At 51.8% G+C, this 15,576-nt stretch overlaps 5 protein-coding genes across 5 annotated transcripts; 1 reads left to right on the top strand and 4 right to left on the bottom strand.

Moving 5' to 3' along the window:
- Positions 1 to 639: 639 nt before the first annotated feature.
- Positions 640 to 2,982, top strand: N7474_008402 (TPR domain protein; the record flags this gene model as incomplete). Its single annotated transcript, XM_057199812.1, has 3 exons — positions 640 to 1,216; positions 1,302 to 2,067; positions 2,127 to 2,982. 3 exons carry the CDS (start codon positions 640 to 642, stop codon positions 2,980 to 2,982), a joined length of 2,199 nt encoding a protein of 732 aa, XP_057050513.1.
- Positions 2,983 to 3,482: 500 nt separating this feature from the next.
- On the bottom strand, positions 3,483 to 5,041 carry N7474_008401 (putative MFS sugar transporter; the record flags this gene model as incomplete). The annotated part of the gene is made up of 2 exons (XM_057199811.1): positions 3,483 to 4,103; positions 4,181 to 5,041. The coding sequence occupies 2 exons, from the start codon at positions 5,039 to 5,041 to the stop codon at positions 3,483 to 3,485; spliced, it is 1,482 nt and encodes a 493-aa protein (XP_057050512.1).
- Positions 5,042 to 5,927: 886 nt separating this feature from the next.
- Positions 5,928 to 7,448, bottom strand: N7474_008400 (uncharacterized protein; the record flags this gene model as incomplete). Its single annotated transcript, XM_057199810.1, has 1 exon — positions 5,928 to 7,448. The coding sequence occupies one exon, from the start codon at positions 7,446 to 7,448 to the stop codon at positions 5,928 to 5,930; it is 1,521 nt and encodes a 506-aa protein (XP_057050511.1).
- Positions 7,449 to 8,146: 698 nt separating this feature from the next.
- N7474_008399 (uncharacterized protein) lies at positions 8,147 to 11,599 on the bottom strand (the record flags this gene model as incomplete). Its single annotated transcript, XM_057199809.1, has 1 exon — positions 8,147 to 11,599. One exon carries the CDS (start codon positions 11,597 to 11,599, stop codon positions 8,147 to 8,149), a length of 3,453 nt encoding a protein of 1,150 aa, XP_057050510.1.
- A 661-nt stretch (positions 11,600 to 12,260) lies between these two features.
- Positions 12,261 to 14,330, bottom strand: N7474_008398 (MICOS complex subunit MIC60; the record flags this gene model as incomplete). The annotated part of the gene is made up of 4 exons (XM_057199808.1): positions 12,261 to 12,305; positions 12,362 to 13,983; positions 14,049 to 14,160; positions 14,217 to 14,330. The coding sequence occupies 4 exons, from the start codon at positions 14,328 to 14,330 to the stop codon at positions 12,261 to 12,263; spliced, it is 1,893 nt and encodes a 630-aa protein (XP_057050509.1).
- Between the last annotated feature and the right edge of the window lie 1,246 nt (positions 14,331 to 15,576).

The following is a 15,576-nucleotide window of genomic DNA, read 5'->3' as shown; positions in this document are numbered from 1 at the left end:
GAGTCAGATGACCAAAAACCACAACATCGACATCATAAACACAGCCATCGCCATCATCAACATCGCGGTGACAACAAACCAGACCACTCACATATTACTAGTCGCGGAACACCGGCACGACCCTCGCGCCGTGAACGGTCTGAATATCGCTCGTGGGATCGGGCGAGTGATCAGCCGACGGCGGGGAGGACGGGGTCGAAGAGTCGTTCGACTTCACGGCATTGAGGCTATCTTCGGGACCGATGTGGATAGGAGTTGCGGGTGAGGGAGATGAGTCTCTATATGTGGCTATATGTCTAGAGAGTGGCTTTTCTATATAATTGCTACAGGTATAGATGGCCAGTGAATGTAAATTAACCAAATAGCCTCTAGGTAGTCCAAGGTAGCAAGGCTCTTTGAGCCACTGTGGTTTGTTTGTTTGCTTCCTGCCTCCGTACTTCTGTCCTTCTCTCTCCCTGAGCGTGTGTTTGTGTTTGTCTGTACATGCAGCTTATCTTCCCCCCCCCCCCCCCCCCCCCCAACCCACCTTCTTTCAATCCTTCCCCCATCATCTGCGTGCTTCCTGTTCCTATCCATATCTTCTAACAGCATCAGACATCTACTCCTTTTCACTCAAACTCTACCACATCATCGCCCAGTATGGACACTCACGATGTCTCCGAGGAGCTTCAGTACCTAAAGTATCTGGCTCAGCATAAAAGAACTCTCCAGAATGCCCAGCGTTTCAGGGGTCAGCGTCCGAAGCAGAAGCAATCTCGAGAAGAACTGATTATGGAGTTTATGCGTCGACAGATGGCGAACAAGAATATGACTTTTGATAGGGATGAGTTCGCTATTCGCTCATCTTTCCTTCCCCCGACCTACGTTCCCAGTATCGCCCCGTTCCGAGAGCTCAACAAGGTCATGATCAAAGACCTCGTTCTCGAGACCCATCACCGCGGCTCATACCTGCTTCTGAGGACAGTCACCCCACCGGACACAATGACTGCAATCTTGGCTATTGTGGAGGATGAAGAAGGTAAGGTTTTGGTCCTTCAGCTGTACAACCAAGACTCAACGCGTGCTGCCGAGGACATACTTGATGAGGGAGCAGTGCTCATTGTTAAGGAGCCGTATCTCAAGGTGATGGCTGACGGAGGCTATGGAATTCGGGTTGACCACCTCTCCGACGTCAAATTTGTCCCAGGACATGACGAACTAGTTGCTCCCTCTTGGCGTGGGGGACCTAGGAAGAGGGATATCTCGAGAATGTCTGCCCACGATTGGCGGGTAATGGGTAACGCCTTTTTCAATAAGTCCAGGTATCAATCAGCGATTGACTGGTAAGTTTCTCCTTGGTCATTCGGTCTGGCATACCGCTCACAACGATAACAGTTACTCCAAAGCTTTGGAGTATTTCCCAGCAGAGGATGAGGCCTTTATCATCAAGCTAAACCGTGCTCTTGTTTTTCTCAGAGTTGGTCAATTGGATGATGCTCTTCGCGATATTCCGAACCCCAAGATATCTGAGAAAGCTTTGTTCCGCAAAGCTCAGGCACTCTACCGTCTCGGAAGATATCGGGAGTCTTGTGATGTCTTCAAGATTCTTTGCCAGGAATATCCGGGAAACAATGCCGCTAGCAAGGAATTCATGCGAGCGATCGCGCGCCTCGCGGAACAAGTGAACGGCAAGTATCCCTTCAAGCAGCTACAGCTAGAAGCGGCACAGCTTCGTCCACCACACTTGGACCGCGCAACATACATCGGCCCCATTTCTGTCAGGCGCACCAATTCCCATGGACGAGGCCTGTTTACGACAAAGGCAGTCAAGGCCGGTGATATTCTGCTTTGCGAGAAAGCTTTTGCGCATTCCTTCGTCGATCACACCGGCTTCACGCGCAGTGCAGTCGTTCTGATCAACCCAGAAACGAACCGTATGAGTCTTGGTGGTCAGGCAGAGCTCATTACCCTGATTGTCCAAAGGATTTACAAAAATGCATCCTTGGTACCAGTTATCACTGATCTCCACCACGGTTCCTACAACTCTCCCGAGATCTGTGAGGTTGATGACGCGCCGGTTGTGGATACGTAAGTGGTCAACATGTTTCTAGTCCTATTAAACCCCGGCTAAGATCTAAATACTCCAGCTTCCTTGTCGAACGAATCGTGTCCTTGAATGGCTTTGGCTGCCCTGTCTCCTCCCACCAATCTCGCATCAACCTTATGACCAACCAAAAGGTGGAGGAGAAGTTCAGCTCCTGCGGCCTTTGGCCCATGGCATCTCGCATCAATCATTCTTGCTACAGTAACTGTCGAAGGTCGTTCATTGGAGATATGATGATTATCCGAGCTACCCAAGATCTCGAGCCCAACACCGAAATCGTCTTTTGGTACAGTCGGCCTTTTGACAAACCGGACAAGCAACCCGACTTGGAGCACTGGGGCTTCAGGTGTAGTTGTGCTATATGTAAAGACATCCAATCCACGCCAAAGTCCACCTTGGTCAAGAGAGACAAGCTGGTTGCTGATCTGCGGAAATCTTTTCAATCTTCCAACCCAAACGGTGCCAGGATCGAGTCTATCCTAGTGACGCTCGCCGAAACCTACAGTCGACCAGCCTCTGAGGTCCCCCGTCTTACCCTATGGGATCCCTATTTGGGTCTCTGTGGGATGTACTCTGAGCGGAACCAGCCGAAGAAGGCAATCGAGTGTGGTTTGAAAGTCCTGGAATCGCTGGGCTACGTGATTGATGGGGGGAATTTCCCTCTAGCGCCGAAAACACCTCTGGTCGTCAAGAAATGGGGGTTGATGCTGGACTTGCTCGTGGACTGTTGGATGTTTCTCGCTCGGGGCTATAGCCAAGTGGCGCCTGAGCTTGAGGCAAAGGCTGAACATTATGCTAAGCTCACATACAGAATTTGTGTGGGTGAAGATGAGACATTCCATGAGACTTATGGACGACATGGAGATCGACTTAATGGTTTTCTTGCTGAGGGAGGATAGGCCTGTCTTTTCGTGGATTCTGATGAGATTGAAAGTGGTTTTGAGTGGGCGACTTTGGGGGGATGGATGAGATGAGGTTACCCTGAACATTTCAGACGATGTGTACGAAATACCTGTTGCAAATTTGACCTGATACTCAGCTTTTGAGTTATTGATAAAAGCAATGGCTATAGTTACCTGCGTGGGTCCATAATCAGGTGAGTATTGGCAGTCGCCCAACAGACTCGCCTCGTATGCGGGGATCCATCCGAGATAGATCACTCAGAAATTTTACCTTTTCTACTCCCTCGGCAATACTTCGGAAGATGGTAGATCTCTATCAACCCACTTTAGACCCAGACTGGCTGCAAGAAGAAGGTCCAAAGGAAGTATCAATTCGAACTCTATTCACCTCGAACACCTAAGTCGATGCTAATATATTTGAAAATCTGTAAAGGTCTATAACTATCTATCCGCTCAAAGCTCCCATAAGTATTCATCACGCAAACAAGATCCACTGTTTAAACCTTCACTTGACTTTTGACCATGTTGTGTCGAAGTGAACGAAGTGATTTTCCCAATCCCTTTGGTTTGCCCCGGAAGGCCTCTTCAATCTCTAGAAAAGTTCGACCTTTGGTTTCATGCATAAAGATCCCACCGACAAGGGCCGTAATAATGCAGCATCCGCCGAACAAAAAGTATGCCCCGAAATTACTCTTCGAGAGTAGAATTGGGGTGGTTAAAGCAACCAAAAAGTTGAACCCCCAGTTGCTTGAATGAGCCAATGTGGTGGCTGATGCTCGTGTCCGCTGAGGTTGGATCTCAGCGCTATAGACCTTCACGGTGATGCCCCAGGTCACGGAGTAGATGGCTGCAAAGACATAGATCGAGACAATCACGATCCAGCGTCCAGCGCCACTGGAGCTGTGAACCGCGTTGCCGGCATATAGGCCGCCCATGAGAAACATAATCATGCCCATAGCAACACCGCCATATATGATGCTGTGTCGACGGCCCCAGCGGTCTGCGTAAAGTAACCCCGGGATAGTCACGCCGAATATCACTATCGCCGAAACACCAGAGGCCAAAAAGCTTGCTTCCGACGACGCAAGACCGGCCTTTTGGAATAAGAGAGGGGCATACTGCAGAGTTCAGGTCAGTCATATTATCCAAATGTTTAGAGATAGCGAGAAGTGAGGTAGGGTTTCGGTGAACCTACATAAAGCACACCATCAATGCCACTCATCTGCTGCATACCCATCATGAAAACGGCAAGGGTGGTCCGGGCCCAAACATCCTTGGAGAAGATATCCAGGAGCTTGTCGATGGTTCTCTGCCTGGGCATATCCGTGGGAGCTTCGATCTCTGTTACCGTTATTTGCAGCTCGACCTTTTCGCGCTCTGCACGACTCACACCCAAGCTGTCCCATACCTCCTCGGCCTTGGTATGATGACCGTGAAGGGCTAACCACCTTGGTGATTGGGGCAAGCAAAGAAGGGAAACACAGCTAAGCATCATAGACAGGGAGGCAAGCAATATATATGGTATTCGCCATGAAAGTGAAGACTCAAGACTCGAACTTCCATAGCTTACAAAATACCCGATCACCAATCCGAGGGTAATAAGCAGCTGTGGACCGGTCGTTAGGGCACCTCTGGTGCTGGTCGGTGAGATTTCACAAATCAAGACCACGAGATTTCCAATGAAAAGACCTTCTCCTAGGCCTTCCACAACTCTGCCAACGATAAACATAGCCAGTCGAACTGCGCCCGCTTCTATCGCGGCTCCAAGACCGAATATAAAAACTCCGATGCTGATTCCCTTAGGCCGACCGAGTCGATCCGCAAGATGGCCAGCGAAAAATGAAGAAAGAGCTGCGGGGATCAAGATGGACGAGACGATGAGGCCATGGACCGTGGAGTTCTGGCTACCTCCAAATGAGGCTTTGAAATCCTTCATGTCGGTAACCGGGCCAATGATACCCGTATCCATTCCGAAAAGAACGCCGTTCGCTGAGCATAAAATGCATGCCAGCAAATATTTGGGCGGGTGCCTTAAATGACGCGGAATCAATCCCATGATTTAGGGTTTGTCCGTGCCGGCGGATATCGTGGAAAACCCGATGTTTCTTTTCTTTTGTTGACTGGGCCTAGCCTTTTTTTCAACTTGTTTCTCTGAAAGACTGAAAATGAATTCTAGGAATAGCTGAGAGACGTGAGGGTCTCTTTATCCTCTCACGAGATGCACGAAAGAAATTTCATCTTGGTGGAGTTGGGACATTTCTTTGCTTATGCAGGCTAAAGATAACTCGGCAAAGATGCCAATCTCAGTTGGTGGGGTTTTATCCTCGGGTTCAACTTCCTCTCTAATTCATGCATTCTCTGCCTGAGAGGAAAAGCGTACAGCATGCGTGATTCGGGATTAAACTCCCATTTGCCAAATAATTATTTTCCTTTGGGCCCCCCGTGCATACAACCAATCGATCTCAAATATGGACAAATCCCCGCAGCCGCGTTATTACCGTCCTCTAAGACGGGCCGGGGAGGAGCCATTATAATGATCTCTTTGCCAGCATTGATAGGATCCCGATCATGCCCTTGATTGGATACGGACAAATTCCAGGAAACATATCTATATCAGACGCCTATCGTTACCCGAAATAGAGGGCAAGAGCAAGTATTGCTTGGGTTTTCAACTTTTTTTGTATTCTTCTATATCTACTACACTCTCCTTTCTTCCTGTTTCCCTCCTTCCAAAAAACAATCTCAATGAAAGTACAAGCTGGGAGGAGTAGGTTGCGATGACCAAACAACCAAACAAAACACAAAACAGGAAGAATAAGTATAGGATTGACAGCTGGGATAAAAAAAATGACTAGAGAAATCAAGGTCAGAGAACTTGATCACGCTGAAAACTCGCAATACGAAACACAGGATGTTGTTGAATCAAACCTGCTGCAAACAGATCAGAGGAACATTCTCCTAGAGTCCGTGCCGTCATGGAAGTCCATAGCACTGAGCTGCTCGCATGTAGCATCGATGATGTGCTCAATGAAGGCACTGGCTGGAACGGGAGCTCGAGGCGGATTCCTTGCTGAAGGACAAGATTGAGAATCAGACGCAGTTGAGTCAGTCCCCGATGGCCCGGGCTGACTGGATTTGGTGGAATGAGGCTGCGAGGAATTAGCCTCCGTCTCGGCATTGTCATTGTTCTTGGAAGTACCGTTGACAGCGGATTTCGTTTGTGAATAGGAGGACACCCTGCGATTGGGGTTGCCCTTTCTGTTCTGCTGCTGCTCCAAATCAGTCTGCGTGGGATTGATTAGCTCGGCGGACATGGGTTGAGCCAGGGAGCTAGGCTGCTCGACGATGACTGTCTTTTTCGCCTTTACACGACCCAGACGGATGAAGTCCTCGTCGAATCTGCGATGAATGCCTCCCTCCCCGCCACATACGTCCTCATCATTGCCCTCGAGGGAATGGCCCAGCTTGAGGTCACTCAAGAACAAAGGCCAATTGATAGGACGAGCAGGTCGTGGTGCAGGAATATGATACCAGGGCTGGTGTCCAGCCCCGTTATGATTTGTGCTCACCTTCTGTTGGGAAGCTTCCTGTCGTTTCCTCAGCTTCTCACGCATAATCCGTGAGCTGTTCACCTGCTGCTGCTTGTCTCGTGGGCGATAGTTTGCGTCCCCTGGATCGACAGTCAACCACAGCGGCGTCTTGTCGTCGTCGCGGATCTGGTAGTGTTGCATAACCGTGCGGGCAATTTCCGCGTAAGTTTCGTTGGCGTCGACTAACTGGGTCAACTTGTGGTGCATGTGCTCATCGTGTTGGTACAACATCGACTCCAGGAACAGGCCCATCTCGCTGGCTGGCACGCCATGCAATGCCCAAAGCTTGAGCAGCTTCATCAGATTGCGGATGCTGTCATGGTTCCAGATGAGCAGGGCCTTCCAGTCACTGGTGGGTCTCATGCTAGAGCCTGTCTCTGTTTCAGTTGCGCGGATAAGCTGGCTAGCATCTTGCTCGGACGGAGGAGCTTCAGGACTCTCGTTCTCGTCGAGCCACAGGGTCTGCAAACGTTTGATTAGATCTTTCGCTTTGCGGCGGACTCTGTTAGTCAGCTTGAGGGTGCATACCTGGTCAGAGTCACGATTCGTCCAATCTTGGATAGTACTAGCCTGGGAGCTAGGGCTGGAACAGAAAAAGAGCTCATCCATGATTGGAGACGATCGTTTGCTGTTGTCGGCTTCCTTTCCCTCGTTCTTGTCTTGACTGCCATTCATCTCCTCAAAGCTGGTCGCAGGATTTCTGATTCCCGAGCTGGGAACTGCTTTGGATGATCTGCGAACGGCACCGGATCTCCACAGATAGCTTTCTGCAGGAGCAGTAGCTGGTCTGAGAAGTGCTGGAGGCAATGGGCGATACACGACTTCGTTGTCGAGATCGTCGATGAAACGACTTTTCTTACCGGGTCGACTCATCCCCGTCCAAGCTCATCCCGGGTTGTAGGTGAGGTCACAATGTGGTGACGTTCGGGCTTGCCGATGTTGGGGTTTGTTCTGCTGAGGATTTTAGTGAGCTGTCTTCCTTGGATGAGAACGACGATGGAGATAGAGATGATGAAGATACTGGCAGTCAAACATCTCTGTTCATGACCAGATATTTATAATTTTGCAGTATGCTCTCGTGAGATGCTTTTCTTGGGCTGTGAGACAAACCATATTGCGGGATCTTCCATCTGTTTGGGATGTTACTGTTCCCAACAAAGAATGGCATTGTATTCCGCCGGTGACACCCGGCAGTCAAGGATGGGCGAAAAGCATCTGGTTGAAAGTTGGGCAGGAGATTTCCGACAGTTATAGTTGTCAGGAGAGACCCGCCAAAATTTGCGCTTCTGTAGGAAAGATCCTTCGATTTGCCCTAGCACGTATCTGTGCAGAGTGCAGACGAGTTCAATGTAACTGAACAGCTGATGATTGGACAGAATAGTCATATAAATTTCATTGACACATATCTACTGATGTAGAACACAAAAAGAAATAAGAGAACCAGAAACTCCGCACCGAGGGGGTATCTGCAAGCAGCGAAATGTACAAAAGTCCGAAGACAACTGAGAATCAACGAGTGAAAGCCAACATGATTAAGAAACAAGACACAATTTCGATGACCAGATCATGTCTCACAGCCACAGAACCCATCTTGCACCCGCAATAGAGCCTCGGAAAACACCGCGCGCAAGTTTAAAAGCCATGACAATCAGCCACACCCACCACAGCATTCCAACAAGAGCCCATTCCAACACGACAAAGCCCGCCCGGCGGACCCAGCGGAGCCGTCGACGGCGCTTTCGGATTCCTTTGTCGAGAGCGTCACTGAGTTGTTTAACTGCGAGAGTGTTGGTAGTGTTGAGCTGGACGCAGAGGTCTTCTGCGTCGTTGGCTGTGTCACGGACGCGGGGCGTGAGGGTTTGGTTGACCAGCGATTCCAGATTCTTGAGCTGTGTGCGGAGAGGAGATGATGTTGCCGTCGAGAAGTGGTGCATGGATTGCTGGAATGAATATTGGGTCATTTCGAAGCGCCGCAAAAGGTTTTGAGCGGCTAGATCAAACTCGCCGATTCGTGTAATGCCTGTCATAGACGGACTGGAGCCTACCGCCTTACGCATCCACGGAGGAGGTTCTTCGCGGATAGTATGAGCTCGACGAGTGATTTCTCGGGCCTTGATCCCTGACGACAAAAGAAGGGCGCGAGTGCGTTCGATTTCTGCCTTCCGAGGAACGCCATAGTCATTCAGGGTGTGGAGGCTGCGGTCAGAGATGCTCCAAGCGCGGCTCGCGTCCGTAAGCTTGGGGCGGCTCTCCTGTGGTCCTAGTGATGCTCGAGCTTTGGCAAGACCCGTGACAGGAGGGCGGGTGAGACTGAAAGGATTAGATGGATCCTTGATGCCGCGCACCTTCACTCGGTCTCTGCCCGCGCTTAGTTCAGGCCCAAAATCAATCGTTTGGCTGCGCCGCAAAGGAATCCGGTTGCCCGGCACGCGCTCACGGGGGCTACCTAGGTCTGTGGCATCGCTCGCTCTGTTGCGCTCATCCTGCCGCAGTGGCGATGTAAAAGTAGGCAATGTCGGTCTGAAACTTCTAGACGATGCAGTCTTATCGGGATCCTCGCGAGTCGGGCGTCCTGGTTCTTCTGTAAGGCTCGTGAAACGGCGCAAAAGCGCCTTCGGGCCTGACCGTCTATCGGGCCTTGGGTCCTCACCCTCAAGATCGCTATCATCCGATGTAATGGTCGGGGATGCTAAATTCTTTGATGCTGGAAGTTGTTCTTTCTTCAGAATGAGATCTCCGACTTTGGAGACTTCGTTGCCGACAATCTCAGCGATCCTGCCCGGCCCCTTGAAGATCCCTCGAAGCCCAACATCAGGGAGATAGGCTCCCTTTCGTCCCCTGGATAAATCCACACGACTGCCCTCATCGTCGTGATAATCCGTAGACACAATATCCGGAAGGGGACTAGGGTCCAGCTTTGGGCCTGCTTCAGCATGCTCAGGGAGAGACGTCAGGCTGTGTCGGCGCAAGGCTTCAGTATCCCGAACGTCACCAACTATCCGGTCCCTGGGTTCTTTCTTGTTGGGTTCAGAGCGAGGTTCTTTCTTGTTGGGCTCAGAGCGAGGAACTATTTTATGACGAAGTTTTTTCTTGGCTGGCGACGGGGAGCGGCTGGAAGGGGGAGACAAATTGGCTGCAATGCTTGGGAAATAACCGGCATAAACTGGTGAGTTCGGGGCGGTGCTGTCTCTTTCTTCCAAGGACGTTCGCTGCTTGTATCGATCGTCCAGACTGCCCGTCGATGAAAATGACTCCTGTCTTCGATGTTTCCAGGGTCGGTCTTCTGATGTGCGGATCCGGGGGAGTCCGGACGATTGTGAGCCCGTAGTCTGGCTTCTGCCATGACTTGGAATTTCCAGGATTGGAGACTTCACACGAGGTGGTCGGGAGGAGGGTTTTGAGGAGACTTTTTGCGACGACCGGTCGCTGTCTTTTCGATCATCTGTCCAGGAAGGTCGACGTCTTTTGTCCATTGAACTGCGGACCTCCGCGCTCGAAATACTCGAAACACTGCCTCGACTTCTCCTTATCCTGTCCCAGCGCGAGCCTTCTCTTTCACTGGAGATGCTTCGGCTAGTGATGCTTCGTGCATGACCTCTATACTTGTGCTTGTGTCGTCCACGACCAACGCTCTTGAACTCGTGCTCCAACGCAGGATGAGGGATGGAAAGAGAAGTCCGTCGTGAAGAATGATCCGTCTCAGGGTTATCCACATCCACAGATTGTCGCGGTCTTGCCGCTGCCTTAGGGACGGCGTGAGTGCACGGCACGAGGTCTATTGGATCCGGATAAAGCCTATTGCCATCCCTGTCCATGATCCTGGTCTTGTTGGCTCCATCTTCGACCCACACAGTGTCGGCTAGAAGCTCAGCTGGAGAAAACTCCCAGTCCAGACGCGGTCGACGAGTCTTCAAGCTGTTTGTACGACTGATTCGTCTCAAGCTGGAAGGGGGTGACGCCGCTGTGTTCTCCAAATCATCCGCATCAACTGTACCCGGTTGTCGCTGGCCTTGTTGGAACGGCGGAAGGCTAAGAGTCTCCATGTGGTCATGGACTCTCTGGCTGTACTTGTTCTCGACAGTGCTGACCCAGTCATGGACTTGGTCAACATCATGCCATCCCTCGGCTTCGGGATCAATCGAACATTTCTCCCGATACCGGACTCTTCGATTGCGGATCATTTGAAGGGGGTTGTATGCTCGGTTGGCTTGCCGGGTGGCATTTACAGCCTTGGGATGGTCCGGGACCCCTGAAATAGAAGGTCGTGGCAGAGGAGGAAGAGAAAGAAGCAGCCGCTGATACTCATAAAAGAGATCGAAGTGTCGACGAGCTCTATCCGCTCTCGCAATAGTACTCTCCGAAAACTCGTATGGCCGCTGGTCATCCATCGCCGTAGCAGGCAGTAAGCTTAGGACGGGAGACTTCATGCCCAGTTGCGCCGTTTGGTTTGCACCTGGCTCAGCCACAGGAGCAGCAGGTTGAGATACGGACAGGGGTCTCCGTCCAAGTGAGCCCTGGGCCAGGCCCGAAGCAGTCCTCCTTCGCGATTCATTTAGGTTCAAGGCCAAGTTGACGATCTGGAGAGAGTCCTGGTCAAGCGCAAGAGAAGACCTGTCCACATTATTCGTCCCGGCCTCGGGCTGTGTCGAGGTTGCGGAGGGTTGTACATCAGGTGGAGATGTTGGAGTCTGCTGGACCGTTCGCGGGGTCGACCTGCCGGCTGTAGAAGGCGCGTCGGACGAAGAGTTTTTATGGCGACTCCAAGGAAACCGTGATCGTTTCTTGGGCACGACAATATCGGGGTCGGGAGCAGTATGGCGCTTCTCTGCACGCTGCTCCGACGGCGCAGGCCGGTACGAGCTGACCCTTGCACTCTGGGACCGAGGCAAGAGCGGAGAATCCAGCAGAAAGCTGCCCGAGTTTTGCGTCCTATGCTGACCCGAGACTCTCCTTCTATCCCCTTCGCGAGAGCTGCTCCCGAGCGTGCTACCTTCCAGCGTCCCGCTTGCTGGATCTTCAGTCATTTGGAGAGCTGCGCGTCGAAAGGACCCGCCTCCGGAGCGGCTCAGGGAGGCATTTCGGGGGAGGAGAGTCGCGGGGCGATGCATCTGTCGGAGGCATCGAATATCGTTCGCTCGGCTAGTTGGGTCGGCGCGACGTCAGAGCCGGGGGGAGGGCTAGGCACGCAGCTGGGTGGCCAAGCCCGACTGGGAGGCTACTGATGGTGCTCGACGGTGAGGTACGTGCATGAAGGCGACCGCAAGGGAGCTTGGGGTGTCTCCGGGGAAGTGGAAAGAGAGAAGGGAGAGTCGCAAGCTCCAGTCTAGACCGCGTCCGCACCGGGCTTATGTAAGACTCTTCAGGCTCCAGGAATATGGGGGATGGCACGATGTTGGATGATGTGACCCTTTCACAGAAAATAGAATTGAAATAGAACACTGCTGGGGCGATTGCACGAACACCTGGCTCCACATCCGCATTCAGGCTCTAACAGGACAGCAAGGTGGCCCAGATGGAACCCCGATACCGCCACTCTACATGGGCAACTATATATATCCACTGCGAACATAGGAAAATCTAGCATTTGGGTCTAACCACACAGAGTTACAACTAAAGATACAATTCCTGTAGACAAAACGAAGATGTACAGGATAAATCCAAGCCAACACCGCTCGGCACATATGTTTACTCCACCCGCAAGCACTGGAGCCGGGCCTCAGCCTCGATGACCTGTAAGGCAGAGTGTTAGCCAGGTGAACATAGATTTGAGACGGGAGAAAGTTTACCTCGAGTGCCTGCTTGACCTCCAGAACCTTGCGAACATCGGCGAGCCAATCCTTGCTCAGGATCTTGGCCCAACCCTGAAGGGTGTTCATCTCACGAGCCGCAGCATCCACTTTGCCCTCCTCCAGCAGGGTCTCAGTCCGGACGAGAATGCTCTCCACGTCATCACCACCGGCAAGGCCGTCCTTCTTGAACATAACCTTGCTCAGCATCAAGCTAGCGGCGTGACTGGCGATACCGGCGTCCTCGGGAAGCAAGCTAGCCTTGCGGACCTCGCTGGCCACCCGGCGGAAGCGCTCGATGATCTGCGAAGTCGAGGGGATGCCCCGCTGGTAGGCGGTGGGATTTATGGAGGCAATGGCAGCATCGACAACGGGGTCATCGGCAGCCAGCTCCTTTACGGCAACCAGTTCACGGACGAATGGCCGCGGGGTCTCAGCGCGCTCGAGAACGCTGCGCACAGCATCCACAGCGACCTGGAGCTGCTGGGTCTTGAGGTTGGTGTCAATGACATTGCTCCAACCTGAAGTCAGCTGCTCAAGCTCATTGATGTTGGCAGTAAGTTCATCCAATTTGCTGAGACGACCCTCGCGCTCGCGCTCAACTAGATCCTTGACATCGTGAACGTATTTGCGGTTGAGCTCAATGGCCTGCTCCACCAGCTCGTTCTGCAGGCGCTGTTCAGCGATTTCCTGGGCGCGCTGTAGTTCGGTCTTGATCTTTTCCTGGTATGCGAGAGCGAGCTTCTCCCGCTCGACCTCAAATTCCTCCCGATACTGGGCGGCTTCGGTACTGCGCATGTCCTCGAAGCGGCGGATCAGCTCCCGTGCCGACTCGTCAAACGTGGAATGAGCTTTGTTGATCTCCTCTTGAGCGGCCTTCTGGGCATCACTGCGGAGAGCCGAAATCTTCTCGCCAATCTTCTGCAGCTCCTCTTTAGCCTTGGCGATCGGCGCGGAGTACTTGCCGGCGTTCTCATCGGCGCTGATCACAGTGACAATGTCGTTGAAGGTCTTGACCAACTCCTGAACGACGCCTTCATCATTGCCCTGCATCTGCAGCAGCTCGATGGTGCCAGCAGAAACAGCTGGCTGCCTAGGCTCCTCCAGGGCAACAGGCTTCTTTTCCTCATTCTCAGCGGGCTTTGCCTCCTTCTTGCTCTTCTTAGCCTTCTCATCCTTGGCCTTCTGAACTGCAGCATTCCGCTGCTCAGGCTTGGCGGCTTCGGGCTTGACCAATCCATCCTGGGCGCTCATGTGAGGAGCCTTCTTCGAAGCATCCGCACCAGACTCTTCGACATCAGCGACCTTCCAAGAGAGGCCACTCTTGCTGGAGATCGTGACTGGCTTTCCATCTTCCCTGGGTGCACCGGGGAGGCGGTTCGCGTGGCGGGAGGCATTGGGGAACCGGCGGTAGAAGTCACGCTCCTCGAAGTAAAGAACGCACTCCTCACCATACGGCACGTATTCGGTAAAGAAATCGTGGAAGTTGTCGGACTTCAAGGCCAGGAAGACGCCTCCACCATAAGCCAAGCCAGAGGTGAGGATCAAATAAGTCAGGAATCGACGGAAACGACCGGATTTGCGAGGCGCCGGTTTTTGGGGTGACGGTGGCACATTGGATTCTAAGAAGGGGTCAAAATCAAGACACAATTGGCACATGGAATTTCAACAATGGATGCTGATATACCTTGTTGTTCACCGGCCTTGGGAAGGGTCTCAGGCGGGACACTCGATTCGGAGGAAGGGGAGGCAGGCGTGACACCACCGGTGTTCGGCGGTTTGGAATCGGCGAAGAATCGCTGCAATTATTAGCAGCGAAGCAACAAAGGACGATCATGCGAGAAGGGCTTCGTACCTGACCGGACAACCGGCTACTGGCCCCGGCACCGGAGAGCCATTGTGGTGTGACGCGCTGGCGAGCAGAGTACGACAGGAGATGCCGACTCGGAGCAATTGAAGAGCGCAGCATGACGAGCCACACAATCGCCGACGGTTGGAGAGTGGAGGGGGAAAGGTGTAAGGGAGAGAAAGATGATGCTGCCCTGCGATCGGTCCCGATCCTGCGGGCGGTCAAGGCCGGCAGTGACAGCACTTGGCACGCCATGTTTCTATCGAGGGAATTAATTACATACAGCTGTCGTATAATGTGCCAATGTGTTGTAGGAGGAGAGGAAATGTGCGAGGTTATATTATTGACTAAGTGATCTGGTTATGTAGCTTAGCGCTCTTGTTTGGGCGAAACGTCCCCCCTGTGACAAGGCCTAGCCATTGCATCCGCGCATATCGTTGAGCATATCGTCTTCATTTTGGGCGAATCCGGTACTCCAATTAGAGCCACTCATGAACAGTGCTATATTCCATGAGGTGTTAGCCATGCTCACTGCACGCACTGATCGATTATGCATAGGCGAGATTTTACTTGCCAAATATCAAAATACCGAGGTTATCGACATTGGTATCTACATCCTCTGGGTATCGGGATAGAAGTTCGGTTGCACCAGAATAACCATAGGCTTTTCTTAATGGTCTTGTACTAAGCTCATGATCCGTATCTGTGAGAGTAACCATCATGTCAGCTATGATTGTTCTTAATCATACTCTAAGGCAATACTTACATTTAAACTTTAGATGAATCAGCTCATGAAGAAGAGTGTAACTGAGGTAGCGTTTCCAATAATCGATCATCCGAAATCTGGTCGATCGAGTTTGGCTCCAGTCGTGTTTTCGGTCTTGGTCGGGAATAGTGAGACCAACTTCGCCAAAGCCCCGTGCGCATACGATGATATAAGTGAGACGAACGTTCGTAGCAGTCAACCCCGTCTCAGCACACGCCTCAGTATTAAGAGTCCACCATTCGTCTTTTCCCGCGGCCCTAAGGATGGGATCTGCGGCATAGTCAGCTACATGTAGAGATCCTTGATGTGTAATGTAATCTGAAAAAAAAAGGAAAAAAAAATTCCCCAGAAAATTTAGCAACGCGGAAAGATATAAAAGTAACATACCGCTATATTGAAAAGCTTTTATTCGGTACCCAGGTCGTGGAGGCACTGGTTTTAGGACTCTATTCCCATACCTATCCGTACGGATATCATATTGCGTCTGCTCCCGGAATTGGTTTCCTTTCTTATCCTCAAGGATATCATACCGCACTAGGTGAGCGTCTCCGCAAACAATGTAACTTGGTTGTGCATCACGAACTGTTAGGAAGTCCATGA

The sequence above is a fragment of the Penicillium riverlandense genome (assembly GCF_028828495.1).
Source record: "Penicillium riverlandense strain IBT 135883 chromosome Unknown utg000007l_segment0_segment0, whole genome shotgun sequence".
In the NCBI taxonomy this organism is placed as follows: domain Eukaryota; kingdom Fungi; phylum Ascomycota; class Eurotiomycetes; order Eurotiales; family Aspergillaceae; genus Penicillium; species Penicillium riverlandense.
The sequence above is the reverse complement of the archived record's forward strand: the minus strand, read 5'-3'. Positions and strand labels throughout refer to the sequence as shown.